Source organism: Histoplasma capsulatum, genomic scaffold (genome assembly GCF_000149585.1).
Source record: "Histoplasma capsulatum NAm1 scaffold_13 genomic scaffold, whole genome shotgun sequence".
NCBI lineage: Eukaryota > Fungi > Ascomycota > Eurotiomycetes > Onygenales > Ajellomycetaceae > Histoplasma > Histoplasma mississippiense.
The window spans coordinates 321,696-339,340 of NW_001813970.1; the positions used below are offsets into that span (position 1 = coordinate 321,696).

Genomic DNA, 17,645 nt, shown 5'->3' on the forward strand with positions numbered 1-17,645 from the left:
CTATCTACCCCTTCTGTCAATCCCCTCTACCCCCTCCTGTCACTCCCTTCTATCCTAACAGCGCCTACTATCTGTCCCTCCCTTCTTCCATATCTTATGTTACTCTACTTTCTCTAATTCCTTTTCCTTTGTTCCCGCTCCCATTGCAAGGAACAGCTCTAGCTGACTTGCCCGGTACCCTGCAGATGAACAGGATAGTTAACACCGCTGTGCGCAAGGTTTTTCACCCCCCTGCGCCAAGGCGCAGTGGGGTTTTCCTAGCTAGACATATGGTAGCAGAACCGCATATCCATTGGATGAAGGCGGAGTATAATAAATAATAATAATAATAATAAATACAGTTTACAAATCAATTACGAAAAGAAAGAAAGAGAAAGAAGATTAGAAAAAAAAGATTGTATAAAAAGATTTTTATAAAAAAAGAAATGAAACAGAAAAATATTAAAAATCATACTGCAATAAAATATAACACAAACAAACATTAAAAATTATAAGGAAGAATCATTAAAAACTATATAAATACAGAATAAAAACTACATGAAAAAATTATTAAAATGCATTGTAATGAGATGTAGAGTGGAAGAATATTAAAGATTATATAGAAAAATTATTAGAATGTATTGTAATGAAATGCAAAACTAAAAAATGTTAAAGAGAAGTTGATTGTATAAATTAATTTATTAATAGATGCTAATTCATCACATTATCCTTCTTTACTGAAATGAATGAGAATTTATAGATGTTGAGAGTGGCAGTGTCTTTTATAAGTCACCCATCCAACACTGATAAGGCAGATATTTGCAGAAAGGGATTTTCGGTGATAATTTTACCCGCGCCGGATCCCCCATTACACCAGCAGCCATAATAACGTGGAAACCACAGTATATATATATATTGACAATGATATCTATCAATTGTATCTAATGATGATATTTAGTGATGATATCTAGTGATAATATCTCATGATGATATTCAATGATGATATCTAGTAATGAGATCTACAATGATGCAAATTCACTGTTTTAAAATGTACTTAGAGAATTCAAGGTATTGCTTTCTAGTATAAATTTCTATCAGTGTATACAAATGGAATTAGGTAATTACAGTGGAAAACATCAAAGAAACCCGTTTGTCGCATTTGTCACTATAAGCTGCTGTAAAATGTGTAATTCATGGTCCCGCCGGCCAGTCTAGTATTGAAGATTTACTTTAAGTAATTCTAAAAAGATTAGAATATTTTTAATTTAGCATAAATTTAATTTGTTAGCAAAACAAATGAACTTCAGTTGAGTTCAACATATATTATAATTATAAAATTAATTAAGAAAAGAAAGGATAAACAGATAAAAAGAAAAGGTTATACGAAAAAAATTCTTATAAAAAAGAAATTAAAATGAAAAATCATGCTGTAATGAAGTGTGGAGTGGAAAAATATTAAAGATTATGTGAAAAAATCATTAAAGACTACATACGTGAGCACAGAGTGGAATCGTGAGAAGAGGTTATCTCAGCATGCTCAGCCTCTTTTCTCGATATTTTCAGATTATCGCGATCAACTAAACTTCTTTAGACTTCTGCCAAGTCCTGCTAACTTCTGGACCAATCAATTACTCCACACGTGCTCACAACATACAGTAATATCTCGTAGAGAGTCTGAGAAGTAACGGTTCCATCGTCTGTAGAAAATCAAACCTGCTCATACAAAATATTCAGTTGACTTCGGAATCATACATCTACCTTAAATATCTACCTGATCATCATCAAATTGATATTTTTTGAATCCTTAGCCATCTCACTATCATCTCTGCTATTTTGCAACTTGCTACCTCTTCTCATCATGCCACAACCATTGACCAAAGACACCGTGTCTTTTGAATCTCAAGACACTCAACATCAGGCGCGGTTCAACCAATATCCTTCATCACTTGAAGATGAATCCTCTCAACAATCACTACACTCACTCAATGATCTAGATGATGGATATGAGACATCAGATAGTGATTTAACAGACCTTGAATCTATTGATACTTCTTCAGAATTCGAGACCACTGGTATCAATACCCCACCAGCTTGTTCACAATCAAACACCCGTGGCCCACAGCGCCTGCCTACTATGCCTCATAACCAGCAGAAAAAATGTTCAAAATTATCTCATGTTGTCAAAGCATTACAGCGAAATGGTTGGGGAATGGAAGCCTTTATAGATGCTTGAATTCAGAGTTCTGATATCTTGACTCATAAACGATACTGTACTCCTGCAAAGCGGCGGAATGCACTATATTCAGCACTCTCAAAGTCAGAAGCATTTCATGGTCATCACCATTATATTGCCTTGTTTAAACAGGAGCTGAAACACCTTATCAATACTCCATACTTTGCAAAATTCAACCATGGTGTTGATCTTGATACCATTGATTTCCAGGCTGCTTTTGAGACCATCTGAATTGATGCATCAACCTGGTTTAAACTGCTTACTCCTGTTCTAAAGAATAAACGTGCAAATCGAAAGAGCTATGAATGGGCCTCAGATGAAACAACAGCTATCAAATAGCTGTTTGTTATCATGAGTATTATATACCACTCTTATTCCTTGAAGAATTCAAACTTCTTCAGCTCTATTCTCTCTGCATATTTTCATGGCTCAGGAGTAAAACAATGAGTGATAGAAATGATTTTCAGCTTTGAACTCTGTCTCAGCTATGTGATGGGAAATAAATTGATGACAGAAATTGCTAAACAGAAGAAGGTATGAGTTGATATTCTTAACTTATTAATATTTCTATCTAATTTTTCAAATTTTTAGTAAAAACTGATAATCTCTGTTCTTTTCTGGCATGTTCTTTCCACTTCTGTTAACTTCTGAGCCAATCATTTGACTAATTCTTATCATTAGATGAAACTTCGGCAGCTTGTCAAAGATTCTCGAGCTGTTATAGTCTATGACAATATGAACTTCAAAGAGACTGTATGAGATGAGACGATTGGGCATAATGATTACATGGCTGCAGTGACTACTGCTGCAGTGGTTATTTCCCCTGCAATTCCAGAATCTGATCTGACTCAGATCATGCATGATTCCACAAGACTTTTAACACTGAAAGAAATCATTGATGCACCTGGTGTGGCAGGCAATGATCATGCTTGAAAAGTGCTTGCTCTGGACTGAGTAAGATATGTGTATATTCACACTGTTGAATACATTTGAGTAAGTGCTCTTCTCCCTGGAGATTGTTGACACTGATCAGACAAGGATTGATAGAGGGAAACTGAGCTATATCACTTGTCTGCTGATCACCAAGCTTGCCTAGAGGAATCAGTTGAATGGTTATCTTCTTTGTCAGAATTGTATAGGATTGAAGAATAAGACTCTTTCCATAGCCAGTTCTGGCAATGAATAAAGTGTCGCCATATCCATATATCATGCGTCAGAGTATACAGACTTGTTCTATGTGTGACTGAAGAGTGCACTTAGAATCTGGACGCGGGCCTTGAAGGATTCATCGAAGACAATGCTCAATAACATTCTGTTGCTTGTCGATACTTTCGGGTTCAGCGTAGCTCATAACAACTTGTGGCATGTCTTCAATTTTCATGGAAAGTATTTGCTTTAATGATAGCTTTTGAAGCTGCTGTTGTTGCTGACTTTTGCGTTTTCTTCGATCCCTCTTAGCCATATTCAACAGAGTTGTCTGACCCAGCTGTCAAAAAGAGGTGTTATGTGATTGGTCCAGAAGTTGTTGAAAGATCCCAGATGTTGTCAGAAGTTGATGTGCTGTGTGAAGTGGTCAAGAGTTATGTGAAGTTGACGGAAGTTGCCAGAAGTTGTTGGACATCATCAAAAGATGTCAGAAGTCATCAGAAAATACACTCAGTGCTTTGACTAGAGCTACTGATGACCGGATATGTGTTTTGATGACAAGATCAAGGCATTGAGTGACCAGACATGATCATGGTTGAAAAATTAGCAAATCGTTCCCGTGTTCAAAATCAGAGTAGCAGTTTTCAACGAGATACTTCATACTCACAATATATGTATTTTTGAATAAAAATTAGTTCAATTGATAGGAAATTGGAAAATTAACCCTTCAAGGTGGTAGAGAAATGATCTATAAGTGAGGTTGTACAGTGATTCTATCTCAAACGTTATGGTTGGAGCAAATCGTTCCCATGTTGCTAACAAACTGGAACCGTTTTTTCTCAGACGCTCCGCGAAGAGTTTGCTGAGGATGTCCCATTTAGGTTTAGTGTAAACCCTTTGACAGTTGATTGGCTCAGATGTTAGCAGGACTTGGCAGTAGTTCGGATCGGGTTAGCTCGAAGTGAAGTGGCTGAGTTTTACTGAGATATGAAGAGGAGTTGTTTCATAGATGCATTTGAGCACGTGAGTGGGCGGTAGAAAGAGTGGGTGGATTAAGTGTTTCATTCTCAAGCATTTCACCTTCCCTCTTTAAACATTTTTTTTATATGGTTTTTTCTTTAGATGTGTTTATTGCTTTCTATTTTTCTTTATTAATTCTTCTGTTTCTGTACTCTTGCTATTTTCTTTTCTCTAAAATATTGTTTTGTTTTTTTTATATCTCCCTTCTTGTCTGTTTCTGATAAAGGGTTGATTGCGTAACTTAACTATTAACAGGTGCTACTCTGTCACAATATATAGCAATATATATAATAATAGCGATGATAGTTAGTGATGATATCAATATCAGAGTTGTACTGATCACAGAGTTAACTGAATTGATTTGATGAGATGTATGTGAGATCATGTGAGATCATATTACAGTGCATTTTGCACAGAAAAGTTGGTTTTTCTATAATAAAGAGAGAGATTATACATGGTAAAATGAAATTAGAACTGCTGCTGTAAAGACAAAAAAAAGTAATTAAAATAATTAAATAATATAAGATTAAAATTAAAGTATTTAAAAAGAATAGAATAGTGAAAAATATAATAATTTTATATATAATAATAACACAGCTAATCTAGTGTTCTGAACAATGCCCACGCCAATAATTTTCTTCATTCATACCAATACAGTTAAGACATCGAGGATGCTGGGATCTACAATCACTGTTTCGACGGCATCCATAACCTTCGCAAAAATCATTATCGTAAGATGATAGAATATTGAGTTTGCGGGATTGTAACTTTGGTAAAACATCAATATTTTCTGATTGAAGTGAGTCGATAAGATTGGGAGATGAATTCCAAATATCATTATCATCAATCGCTGAGTCTATATCAGACCAATGTGTAAGAAAATCTTTATCATTTTCTCCAATAAATTTTTTACTCATAACTTTGAAATCTCTTTTAGAGAGTTTATAATAATCAATAACTTTATTATTCTTATCAAAGGATTGCAAAATCCCCATATTATTAACGTGGAAAAATCCATCATCGTCTCTTTTAATATTTTTTAAAATGCTGGATAAATGGTTTGCTGATTGAGGTTTCTTTTTGAAAAATAATAAATTAGTATATGAACTAATTAAAAAAAAAAGGTTAAACGTACTAATGTTCCTTGAGCTAAAACACTAAAGATAATGCTTAAATTAATAATAATAAAAGATAAGAAATACATTTCTCAAAAAATATATATTTATTGCTGATTAAAATAATAATATTTTCTATTAAATATAATGATAATCTGATATTTTTATAAATGCTTTCTACTTTTGAAAGTAATTCTGCGATTTATTTATATTGATTTTATTATATATTCGCCTATTCTCCGAAAAAATCACATATAATAATTATTTTGTAATTTTTTGATATTCGCGATTAATTTGTAACTTCAACATAGAAAAGGTACGGCACTGCCACCAACAGCCCCACACGTGATAAGATAGCACGATGTCCACTAGGGCGTGTTCGGTTGCACGTAGAATCTCACAAAACCTGCACGCAAAAAGTGGATATTAATACCATTATTACCATTTTAGCATGCTGCTGGTGTCATATTCAGAGGCTTACTAAATATCTTACTAAACATCTAGGGCCCTGATTATAGAGAGTCCCCCCCACTTACACAACCTTACACAAGGTAAAACCATCTCATGAGAAGGTCTTGGATGTGTAGCTTACATGACCTTATACACCCTCTATCTAGCCTATTTCAGTTAGAATTCTCCACTTTTCAGTCTAAATAGCTGGTTGAAGTCTAATCCTGTGTAAGTGGGGAAGATAGAAAATACTAGATGTTTTTGAGTAGGTAAAGCTGTGTAAGAGTGTATTTGAGTGTGTAAGAGCGTACAGACCAGAGAAGTGGGTCCATAGCAAAAAGCCAACGTAACCATATATATACCCGAGGGTGTGGTGGTGTGGCTCGGCCCCCAGCGGGCGTGGCCACCCAATCCACCACCTATACTCCGTACACTGCGACCGCCAGCCGCAGCATAGTGGGGAACCACATCCTCCCCCACCTGGTGGAGATGCGACCACGCATCTTACTAGACAGATGATTCTGCAACACCTGCTCGCACGAAAAAATTACCTAAATGATCCACAGTCAAGAGAATTACTGACCTGAATCATCCACAGCTAAGCTGTGCATCAGATTAAAAAATACAGATTACTCATGCTGTTTTTACATCAAGATTTGATTTTTACAAGCTCTTCAGATAGTGAGATTTAATAATTACATGGTGGTTATTAAAATCTGCCATGTACTTGACAACTACTCCATAGGCAATAATAGGATTCTACGTGCGCCAAGTCTTTTGTGTGAGCAGGTGTTGCAAAATCCGTCTACTAACCACTTTAAAGTCTGTTTTCTTTGTTTTTTTCTTTTTTCTTGTTTGTATTTTTTAATTTTTGTATTTAATATACTTTAAATTGAATTTCTATTTTCTTTTTCTTAATAAATTTCTTTCAATAAATACTCAGTAATGCACTTACTTATGTACTCGCTTATCATTTCCTTGTATATGTGACCGGTTAGCACTCGTTAGTAGTTAGCTTGCGCAATCAACTCCTTCACGACTCCACTCCGCGCCCGCATAGCTTCTAACAATTCTTCCTACAGCAGCCTATCCCCTCGTCTGGAAACCAGGCACAATTAGCGCAATACCAGTAGTGTAATAACTAAGCTATTAGTGCAGAAGTACCAACCAATAATTTGTCATATCAAATTATATGCAATTCTTTCAGGGTTAGAAAACCGACCAATCAGAGCAGGGCAGATTGGACGTACATTCCATTTGGTTTCAGACGTTGAACGTCCAATCAACCACGGAGTCAATTGACTTCAAACTTTGCATGTAGGCCGTAGTGGATATGAAATACAACATATCCAAATCAAAAGCGATAATTCCGCCGGGAAGGGGTTAAATTTTAGTGTCAAAGTCAATGAGTTGAGGTGCGATGTTTGATGGGGTAAGCCACCAACCCAACCAGACCCAATTAAATATATATATTTTCACCCAGGCAACGGAGCGGTGCAAAGCGGTGCAGGATCAACAAAGTAAATAAAAATAGCAAAACATATAAGAAAACGGAAAGGCTTCATCCTGGAGTGATTTTAACCACAGAAAAACAAACATTCACACCAGATCAGATCTGTCAAGTTTCACACAAAGACACTGAATGAAGGAAATATATATATATTCAATGCACAAGACAGACCCAGCATCGACATGGAACATCAATTATTTATCCACTGTGAATCATACCTCATTATCATATGCCGCCGGTGCAAGCACGCTGTGTGGCCAACAGAGATTGAACAGCATCTGAAAGGCAAGGCCCATCAGCTAAAGCATGCGGTGGTTCAGCAGATAAAGGAGAACATTGAACAGTGGGACAATGTGGCTCGAGATACTACACAGTTAACACTGCCCACAATACTGAATGAACCAATCCCGGAACTACCCATTCAAGATGGCTACAGGTGCCAGCGGGATCCCCAGTGCCAGTATGTGGCAGGGAACATGAACACCATGCGCAAGCACTGGCAGAACAAGCACAGCTGGTCGCCATATCCCAGCCGTGGCCGTACAGCGCCACAAAAGCGTACGGCAGCACAGGATGAGGTGGACAGATCATGCCAGAAGGTGCAGTTCCAGCAGGTATTTGCATCGCGCAAGGGCTCCCACTATCCAACAGGTGGGGGTGGAATGGACGTCCATTCCATTCAGGGTTAGAAAACCGACCAATCAGAGCAGGGCAGATTGGACGTACATTCCATTTGGTTTCAGACGTTGAACGTCTAATCAACTACGGAGTCAATTGACTTCAAACTTTGCATGTAGGCCGGAGTGGATATGAAATACAACATATCCAAATCAAAAGCGATAATTCCGCCGGGAAGGGGTTAAATTTTAGTGTCAAAGTCAATGAGTTGAGGTGCGATGTTTGATGGGGTAAGCCATCAACCCAACCAGACCCAACTAAATATATATATTTTCACCCCAGGCAACGGAGCGGCGCAAAGCGGTGCAAGATCAACAAAGTAAATAAAAATAGCAAAATATATAAAAAAACGGAAAGGCTTCATTCTGGAGTGATTTTAATCACAGAAAAACAAACATTAGTCGAACACGCTGGACCCAAACCAGTTGGACGTCAAACCCGTCCAACCAGGAGTCAGAGATGGAGAGCCAGCAGGGTGAAACCCACATCAGATAACAGCACATGCAGTCCCAGAATGGCCAGATGTGTGAGCAAGAGCACAGACAACAACATAAATGAAAGCATCACCAAGAATGAGGCTTCAACTATCCCCTCGTCCGTAGGTTTGTGCAAAATTAGCGTGGTTTCATTAGTGTATATTATACGAGATCTCATTGAATAATCAGTGTATTTTTGAGTATTCATTGGTATTAGTGTAATATATAAACCCTAATTAAGGATCGTAATAGATATTAGGATATACTATGAAATTCCGCCCAACATTGAGTTTTCAAACATAAAAGGGTATTTTGACACTCTGAACAGTCAGAATTTGATCTCCCTATCTTTTTATATTTCTGCTGGCCAATCTTTCATTTATATTGACACCAGGCACAAACACGCTGCTTTGGAAGAGAAATCCGTTGATGATTTAGATTAGAATTTGATCATTCCCTTGATAGATTATCATGAATCCTAGATGTGAATTCAAAGAGTTCCTGGTAAAGCTTCTCATGAAAGCTTATATGAGAAGAAAGATCCTTCACTGAAATCCTCTGCTGCTTCATATATAGATATTGAAGCCGGTATGCATTAATAGCTGCGGAATCAATAAGTCAGTAGAGAATAGAAAGCCAGGTGTGATAGATGACTCTATGACTAGTATATGCTGCTCAGTATTGATTTGCTAGATGTACCCCATTCATATGATGATTATAATCATCTATAATCAATGGGATTTTCAGCTTCTTTTGTGATTGACCTTTAAAGACTTTTCTAACAATATTGACATTGATTGAGAGTTCCCCTGAGCATTTACAAGTACATTCAATAACTGCGTCCAATGAATGAATCGTAGTTAGTGCCAATACCATATTATTATCTTGCCAGGCAAGACAGAGAACATTCTCTTTTTCAATGACATGCAGAGTATTTCAGAGTATGGAATTTGAATGCTCTCAAAGCTCATCTAGTACTGCTGGAACCTGGTTTGAATGAGTGGTTCCACATGCTCCATACCCCTGTTGACCTAGTTCTTTGAATAAAGGAACTGATGTAAAGTAGTTATCCATTTCAATTGAATAGGATGTGACCAGCTGTGAGATAGAGATTTCATTAGATGTGGCATTCGGTGTAGCATTCGGGGGGGTGATATTCGGGTTTGATATTAGGGCCAATATTATGGGTGATATTAGAGTCGATATTAGGGGTGGCATTCGGCATGGTATTCGGTGTATTCGGTGTGGATACCATAGAAAGCCGCTTCACCAGATTCACCACCATAGATCTGGTTTTTGTTAACATAGAGAATTGAAACATAGACATTATACCCTGCCAGCAGCTAGATCAGGAAAAAGATCATAAATAGTCATGTTCTGCTAGGCCAAATATCTTATATCTTCAAGGAATTGGTTTATTAGACATCTTGTATGTAATGTTGACTCCATCCAAAATATTTAACCATGATCTCATCAATGGAAATCTTAGAGTCAGGGGTATAGTATTTTCAGCATGCCATATGAAACTTAGTAGCTAATGACTCTATCTTATACCATCAATTCTTATTTTTGACCTCCGGGCGGCGGGCCTCATGAAGGTTAGATATATGGATATATCATTTAATCTGTTCAAAACGCATATGGGTCATATAGAATTGAATGGAATGAATAGAGTCTTGTTTCAGCTCATTCTGCCCGTATAGATCAATTCAATGGAATTTATGAACTTTCATATAGAGAAGAATGCCTATAAAGACCTTTATCTCTGCTGCATTGATATTTTTCCATGAACATTGCTGAATAGAAAGCTTTGAGAATATAGATATTTCAGAAATCTCTATATCTATATCTTGAGCTTTCTCATTCTTTTTCATTTCTGAAAGCTCTGAAGCTTCATCATCAGTATCTCTGGTATCTCTCTTTAATTTTGCATAGAGATTAGTAGAATTACTGATATTTTAAAAGCATTTCTCAGAGAAGAATAAGATAAACAGAATGTATGAACTGCTGATATTGATATTTGCAGAAATATTGAAAATTGAATCTCATGAGATAGGCAATATTGAGTGGAATTTCACTGATTCTAGAGGTGGAAGTTCTGCAATAACCTCCTCAACAAACTGTTTTCATTTTCTTGATGTTTTTGTTAGAACTAGAGAATGAATTAGTTAGCTAGGTCATTTGAATTGATTAATATAAGGAACTCACCATTGGATTTAGTAGGTTTCTCAGTGGATTCCACATTCGCAGGTTTGGGGGTTCCATATTCGCGGGTAGGGGGATAGGTGGGAGAAGATATGAGAATCAGGCAGGCAGGCAGACAGGCAGGGCTTCAAACATGTTGAATTCCATACACATTCTTAAGATCTACATGAGATCTTCAATCAGTGGATCTAAATGACCAATTATTATTCATATAAAATCATATAGGATTCTATTGGTTATGCCCAGGGCGCCGGTGCAGAATTCCATACACTAATTGAAACCACGCTAATTTTGCACCAACCTACGGACGAGAAATGTGATTTTTGTCGAGCTTTTAACATTTTTTTGTTGTTTTTCTAACATTACACAAATATTAACAAGTATTTCTCTTTATTCAGAGTCAGATAACAAACTGAATCTATTATTCACAACTTCAACTGCTATCATATTCTGCATATGTGTATCCCTTATTTTGTTTGAACAGAGGTTCTTGGTGACTTCTGTGATCTAATTTTTTGCCTCGCAGAAGATTCAGAGATAGCAGATTCAGAGAGTTGAGAATTCCTTCTTTTTTATTTATTGCTATCATTTACATCAGTAGAGACTGAGTTATTTGTCTGTACTGATGGCTTTCCTGATTTGGGAGCAAATATACATTCTTTTGAATTTGCAAAGTGAGGCTCTTTACAATTGGCAACCCATTGGAAGTTGAGACGTTGAAACCATTGGAAGTCGAACCCGCTGAACGAACCCGTTAACCCGTTGGACCCAAACCAGTGGGATGACACCATTTAAAAGTCAAACCCGCTGGACATGCCCGTTGAAGGTTATAGGGTTAGGGTTAAACTATCCAAGTTCTACATAGTGCGTGGTCCGACGCGCCCCCGTCCGATTTTCTCCGTCCCTGATTGGCCGCCCGTGCGTGCTCCCGCTCCCGCCTCCGCGTGCCCGCAGTGGGGCCCGGTCACAGTCGAGCTCCCTCTTCCCTTCCCTTCCGCGGCAGCCAGCCACCCCATTACTTCAAACTTTGCATGTAGGCCGTAGTGGATATGAAATACAACATATCCAAATTAAAAGCGATAATTCCGTCGGGAAGGGGTTACATTGTGGTGTCAAAGTCAATAAGTTGAGGTGCGATGTTTGATGGGGTAAGCCACCAACCCAACCAGACCCAACTCAATATATATATTTTCACCCAGGCAACGGAGCGGTGCAAAGCGGTGCAGGATCAACAAAGTAAATAAAAATAGCAAAACATATAAGAAAACTGAAAGGCTTCATTCTGGAGTGATTTTAAACACAGAAAAACAAACATTCACACCAGATCAGATCTGTCAAGTTTCACACAAAGACACTGAATGAAGGAAATATATATATATTCAATGCACAAGACAGACCCAACATCGACATGGAACATCGATTATTTATCCACTGTGAATCATACCTCATTATCATATGCCGCCGGTGCAAGCACGCTGTGTGGCCAACAGAGATTGAACGGCATCTGAAAGGCAAGGCCCATCAGCTAAAGCATGCGGTGGTTCAGCAGATAAAGGAGAACATTGAACAGTGGGACAATGTGGCTCGAGATACTACACAGTTGACACTGCCCACATACTACACAGTTAACACTGCCCACAATACTGAATGAACCAATCCCGGAACTACCCATTCAAGATGGCTACAGGTGCCAGCGGGATCCCCAGTGCCAGTATGTGGCAGGGAACATGAACACCATGCGCAAGCACTGGCAGAACAAGCACAGCTGGTCGCCATATCCCAGCCGTGGCCGTACAGCGCCACAAAAGCGTACGGCAGCACAGGATGAGGTGGACAGATCATGCCAGAAGGTGCAGTTCCAGCAGATATTTGCATCGCGCAAGGGCTCCCACTACATACAGATCCAGACTAAGGAGACTACTGAGCATACCGGCACGCCAGACCAGAACAGAGCCAGCCAGGCCATTGATGAGCTGGAGCGATTTTACCAGGAACAGCAACGGCAGACCAGCAATGTCATCCAGGCCGGGGAGCACGATGAAGCCAACCCATGGCTGCGGCGGACCAGATGGCCGGTGTACTTGACCAACATCGCACCCAATGATCTGGTCAACTGCGTCCAGCGGCCCGACGATGACACCACGTGCCCAGATGAACTGGCCGCGAGGGCCATCTGGGAGGCCATGGGTCAGGTTGCCCGTACCAGCCAGCGAGTCATCACACGGCTGGGCCACTTCGTCCGCATCGAGGCCATCCGCACAGAGCGACACCAGACCCGGCACACCCCGTTGCAGGCGTACATGGACGAGGAGAGCATCGCCGAGCACGTGAGGCCATGGCAGCAGATGTTGATGTTTTTCGCCCGAACGCAGGTCGAGCATGAATGGACGAGCCCACAGTACCGGTTCACACCACGGCAGCGCAAGACATGGAGGGTATTATGGCAGGTAGCCACCACAGAGGGAGCCGACCAGCGACACTCCATCAGCCCAGACCCCATGGATGAGCAGATGACTGAGGAAGAAGAAGAGGAGGAGGAGAAGGGACAGAGAGATACCCAGTCAGAAGAAGAAGATAAGTTCAAATCAACCAAGATCCAGATGGCATGTTTGGATTTTTGCATTGAGCTGCTGAACCAGCGGGTTCAGGTGGAGGATTATGAGTGCGCGCTGGTAGACGCGTTGGCGGTGCTGGGACGGGGGGAGTATGGATGGTGCGACGCGGAGAGCTACCCACCAATGTTGTCACGGATCATCAAGGTGGCACGGTTCATGGTGGTGCACAAGGCGCTGCGACTGGACGCCAATGCATCCGACATGCTGGCCAGGAACCAAGCAAGCCAGATGGTGGGAGAGTGGGCCGTGGTGAGCCCCATGGAGGAGGCGGATTACACGTTCACAGGCAACCAGAATGAAGGGTATGAAAGTGACAGCGGCAGGACCAGTGCCAGTTCCAACCCCCCATCATCACCGCCCACATCGTCCCCACGCAGCGATGATCCCCCGGCCACGATATCCATCGGCGGGTCAACTTCAAACAACAGAAAGCAGCGATCGTTTCAGGAATGGCTTGAGCTGTTCATGGAGGCATTCATGGTCCGCGGCACACACAGTCCCATGCAGTGGATGCTGGACCTGCGCACGTATGGATTGAAGGTGCACTACAGCAACACCACACCCGGCCACGTCGGCTGGATGGGAGGGGATGAGCTGCTGTACAAGGACATGCACTTCACCATGGGCGACTTCCGGGGCTTCACACACGGGCTGGTGGGAGCGACGAGGCGGATCCTGCGGGAGGAGTTGTTGTTTGAGAATGAGCTGAATGGACAGCAGCCACCAGCCATCCCATGGTCCACGATGCGGGATGACCCCACCCAGGGAGGGACGGGGTGGAATTTTTTAAAGGACAGCCGCACGCGGTGGCCGGTGGATGGGGCACAGTGGTTGATGCAGCAGATGCGCATATAGCCCGGGATGCAGCGGCGGTTCATCCAGCGAGAGCACAGCGACCGGCCCCGTTTGGCAATCAAGGCGATCAACGCATACCTGCGCTGGGTGGTGAGATTCCGGGAGAAGCTGAGCGTGGCGGTGCATGTCACGGCGGGCCAACCGGCACGGGCGCCCGAGCTGCTCAGCGTCCGACACATCAACACCGAGAACGGGGGCCACCGCAACATATTCATAGAGGATGGGATGGTGGTGTTCGTCACGCGGTACCACAAGGGGTTTCATGCATCCAACGACATCAAGGTGATCCACCGGTATCTGCCAAGGGAGGTCGGGGAACTGGTGGTGTGGTATTTATGGCTGGTGCTCCCATTCGCCCAGCGGCTGCAGGAGTATCGACGACGGATCCGAGAGGAAGAGGGAAATCCAGAAGAGGAGAACGCCAACCAACGGGGGGCATACATGTGGGGAGGAGACCCCGACGGGCGGGCCTGGACGTCCGAGCGTTTCCGGGAGGTGTTGAAACGGGAGACCCGCATCGGGCTACATGGTCAGGGGTTGAACCTGGCAGCATACCGGAACATCGCCATCGCGATCAGCAGGCAGTTCATGCGCCCATCCAGCGCGTTCAAAAACAACAGCCAGCAGGAAGAGGAGGAGCAGGTGGCCGGCAGCAATGGAGATGAAGATGAACCCATGGACCCCGAGGAATGGCTGGGACGGATCACAGACATGCAAGCGGCCCACACATCACACGTGGCCGGCATGGTGTACGCACGAGGGATCACGGAGCAGGCCGGGACCACACACCGGCGCCGTGAGATGTTCCGGTTGAGCAGCACAGACTGGCACCGGTTTTTAGGGTTCGAGTCGGCAACGACCGAGAAGACGACGAGGGATGCGGTGCTGGGAAAACGCAAGCGGGCACCATGGGAGACAGAGGCCGAGGAGGGGCGTATGGAGCGTCGATTTCAGCTGCAGCAGACCGACATGGAGGCCGAGCTGCAGCGGATGATGGGTGACAAGGCACTGAAGTTTCGAGGGGTGCAGGCGGCAGCGATACGGGCCATCCAGGACGGTGAAAGTCCCGTGGTGGCCATCATGCCAACCGGAGGGGGGAAGAGCATGATGTTCATGTTGCCCGCGTGGGTTGCACCCGGGGGAACAACGGTGGTGGTGGTTCCACTGGTGGCGCTGCGAGGGGACATGCAGCGGAGGTGCGAGGAGCTGGGGATATCATGTGTGGAGTGGGAGAGCCGAAGACCGCCCGATGAAGCATCGATGGTGCTGGTGACACCCGAGTCCGCATTGAGCGAGGACTTCATCACATTTTTGAACCGACAGCGGCTGAACCACCGACTGGACCGGATCGTCATCGATGAATGCCACACGGTGCTCAACGACCAGGTCAACTTCCGGCCCCAGATGCAACAGCTCGGCAAGCTGATGGCGGCCAAGACACAGATGGTGCTGCTGACGGCCACACTGCCACCCGGTGAGGAGGAGAAGCTGTGGTCCCGCATGCACTGCACCCGAGCGGACATATCATTGTTCCGGGCGCGGACATGCCGTCCAAATGTGGCATACCGAGTGTGGCAACCCATCATTGAAGGGTCAGAGTACGGTGGGCTCAACCGATGGTTTCAAGCACCCAGCGTGGTCAGGTTCATCCAGGACCGCATGAGACGGACGGGAGAAGGCAAGGGGGTGGTGTACTGCCAGACGGTGAATCAGGTCACGACGATGGCAAGCGCATTGGGGTGCGAGGCATATCACCACCACCAGATCGACAAGGCCGGCATACTGGAGCGTTTCCGACAAGGTCAATACCAGGTCATCGTGGCGACAAGTGCACTGGGCATGGGCATCGACATCCCCAACATCCGCAGCATCATCCACGTCGGACGGCCGCGATCATTGCTGGATTATGGACAGGAGAGCGGGCGTGCAGGGCGTGATGGACAGGCCAGTGAAGCCATCATCATTGAGCCCGAGGGTATCAGTGCAGCAATGATATGGTCAAGAAAGGATGCACCATCACTGCTGGACCAGAAGCTGGTTGATCGGTACATGCAGGCAGGGGGTGAGGAGGGTGATGAACCGATGGCTCGATGTCGACGGGTGGTGCTGGACCGGTACCTGGACGGGGAAGTGGAGGGTTACATGAGACGGCACTGCGGTGATCGACACACAGGGGAGTCCCAGTGTGACGGGTGCGATGCCGAGTGGGAGGCCAGGGAGGCCGTGTTCACCCCCAGCCCAGGTGGCACGCCCACGCCCACACCCAGTCCAGGCTACAGTTCAAGAGCAACAGCCAAGGATGACTCCAGCGAGGATGAAACCAGCCAGGAGTCAGAGATGGAGAGCCAGCAGGGTGAAACCCACATCAGATTCAACGGCACATGCAGTCCCAGAATGGCCAGAAGTGTGAGCAAGAGCACAGACGACAACATAAATGAAAGCATCACCAAGAATGAAGCTTCAACTTCAGGCGGGAGCAGCCCGGGTCAATGGAACAAGCAAGAGTCAAGTGAAATCAGTGAAGACACCAGGGGCATCCCATCAACAACCAGACAGACATTCCACAAGCAGGATGTCCGTCGAGGCCGGTTCATCATCACACACCAGCAGCGAGGGCAGAGGGCATTGATGGATGAGGAGGTTTTAGTGGAAGAGGCGCAGAGGTGGAAGGATCAGTGTTTGATATGTGCAAGTGGCAAGCGGGAGTTTGACCATGAGCTGTACCAGTGTCCCCACGAGGAGAGCCAGGAGGCGAAGAGATGGATGATGACAGTGCGGAGCAAGATCAAATACACACGGTATTCCGGGTGCTTCCGATGCGGGATGCCGCAGTCCATATGCAACAGCTGGAAGACACAGAGGCAGTGTCCGTACAGGGGATTTTTGATCCCGACGGTGGCAATGATGGTGTATGGGTGTCATGCAGGGCAGATGAAGCAGGCGTGGAGACAGCGGCTGAGAGAGTTCAATGTGGATGCAGATGATCAGGAGGCGGTGATTGAATTTTTGGGACAGAAGGTTGAGGGGCAGGGCATGGAGCACAACCGGCTGGTGGAGATGTTTTGTTGGCTGCGAGGGATATATCAGGAGGCAGAGAGGGGGAAGATGGAGTCAGAGGGTACAGAGGTCAAGTGATATCATGGGTGAGGGGCACATCACGGGTGAGAGGCACCACAGGAGGATGAAAGACGTATATATATATAAAGGCAGGTGAAGCAAGAGACAGAGGGTAAAGGGATATAACATCAAGAGAAAGTAGATCAGGTTCAAAGGATCAGTTTCAAACAGTATCATCCCATATGATAATGGGTCAGGGTTAGGGTTACAAAGAGTGAGGGTAGAGGCTGGGGGGGAGGATGAGGT

At 43.6% G+C, this 17,645-nt stretch overlaps 3 protein-coding genes across 3 annotated transcripts; 2 read left to right on the forward strand and 1 right to left on the reverse strand.

Annotated features, from left to right (window-relative positions):
• Window positions 1-7,929: 7,929 nt before the first annotated feature.
• On the forward strand, window positions 7,930-8,610 carry HCAG_08914 (predicted protein; the record flags this gene model as incomplete). The annotated part of the gene is made up of 4 exons (XM_001536200.1): window positions 7,930-8,137; window positions 8,251-8,344; window positions 8,414-8,450; window positions 8,533-8,610. The coding sequence occupies 4 exons, from the start codon at window positions 7,930-7,932 to the stop codon at window positions 8,608-8,610; spliced, it is 417 nt and encodes a 138-aa protein (XP_001536250.1).
• Window positions 8,611-11,669: 3,059 nt separating this feature from the next.
• HCAG_08915 (predicted protein) lies at window positions 11,670-11,828 on the reverse strand (the record flags this gene model as incomplete). Its single annotated transcript, XM_001536201.1, has 1 exon — window positions 11,670-11,828. The coding sequence occupies one exon, from the start codon at window positions 11,826-11,828 to the stop codon at window positions 11,670-11,672; it is 159 nt and encodes a 52-aa protein (XP_001536251.1).
• A 711-nt stretch (window positions 11,829-12,539) lies between these two features.
• Window positions 12,540-17,417, forward strand: HCAG_08916 (conserved hypothetical protein; the record flags this gene model as incomplete). The annotated part of the gene is made up of 3 exons (XM_001536202.1): window positions 12,540-13,729; window positions 13,925-14,240; window positions 14,283-17,417. The coding sequence occupies 3 exons, from the start codon at window positions 12,540-12,542 to the stop codon at window positions 17,415-17,417; spliced, it is 4,641 nt and encodes a 1,546-aa protein (XP_001536252.1).
• Window positions 17,418-17,645: the final 228 nt, after the last annotated feature.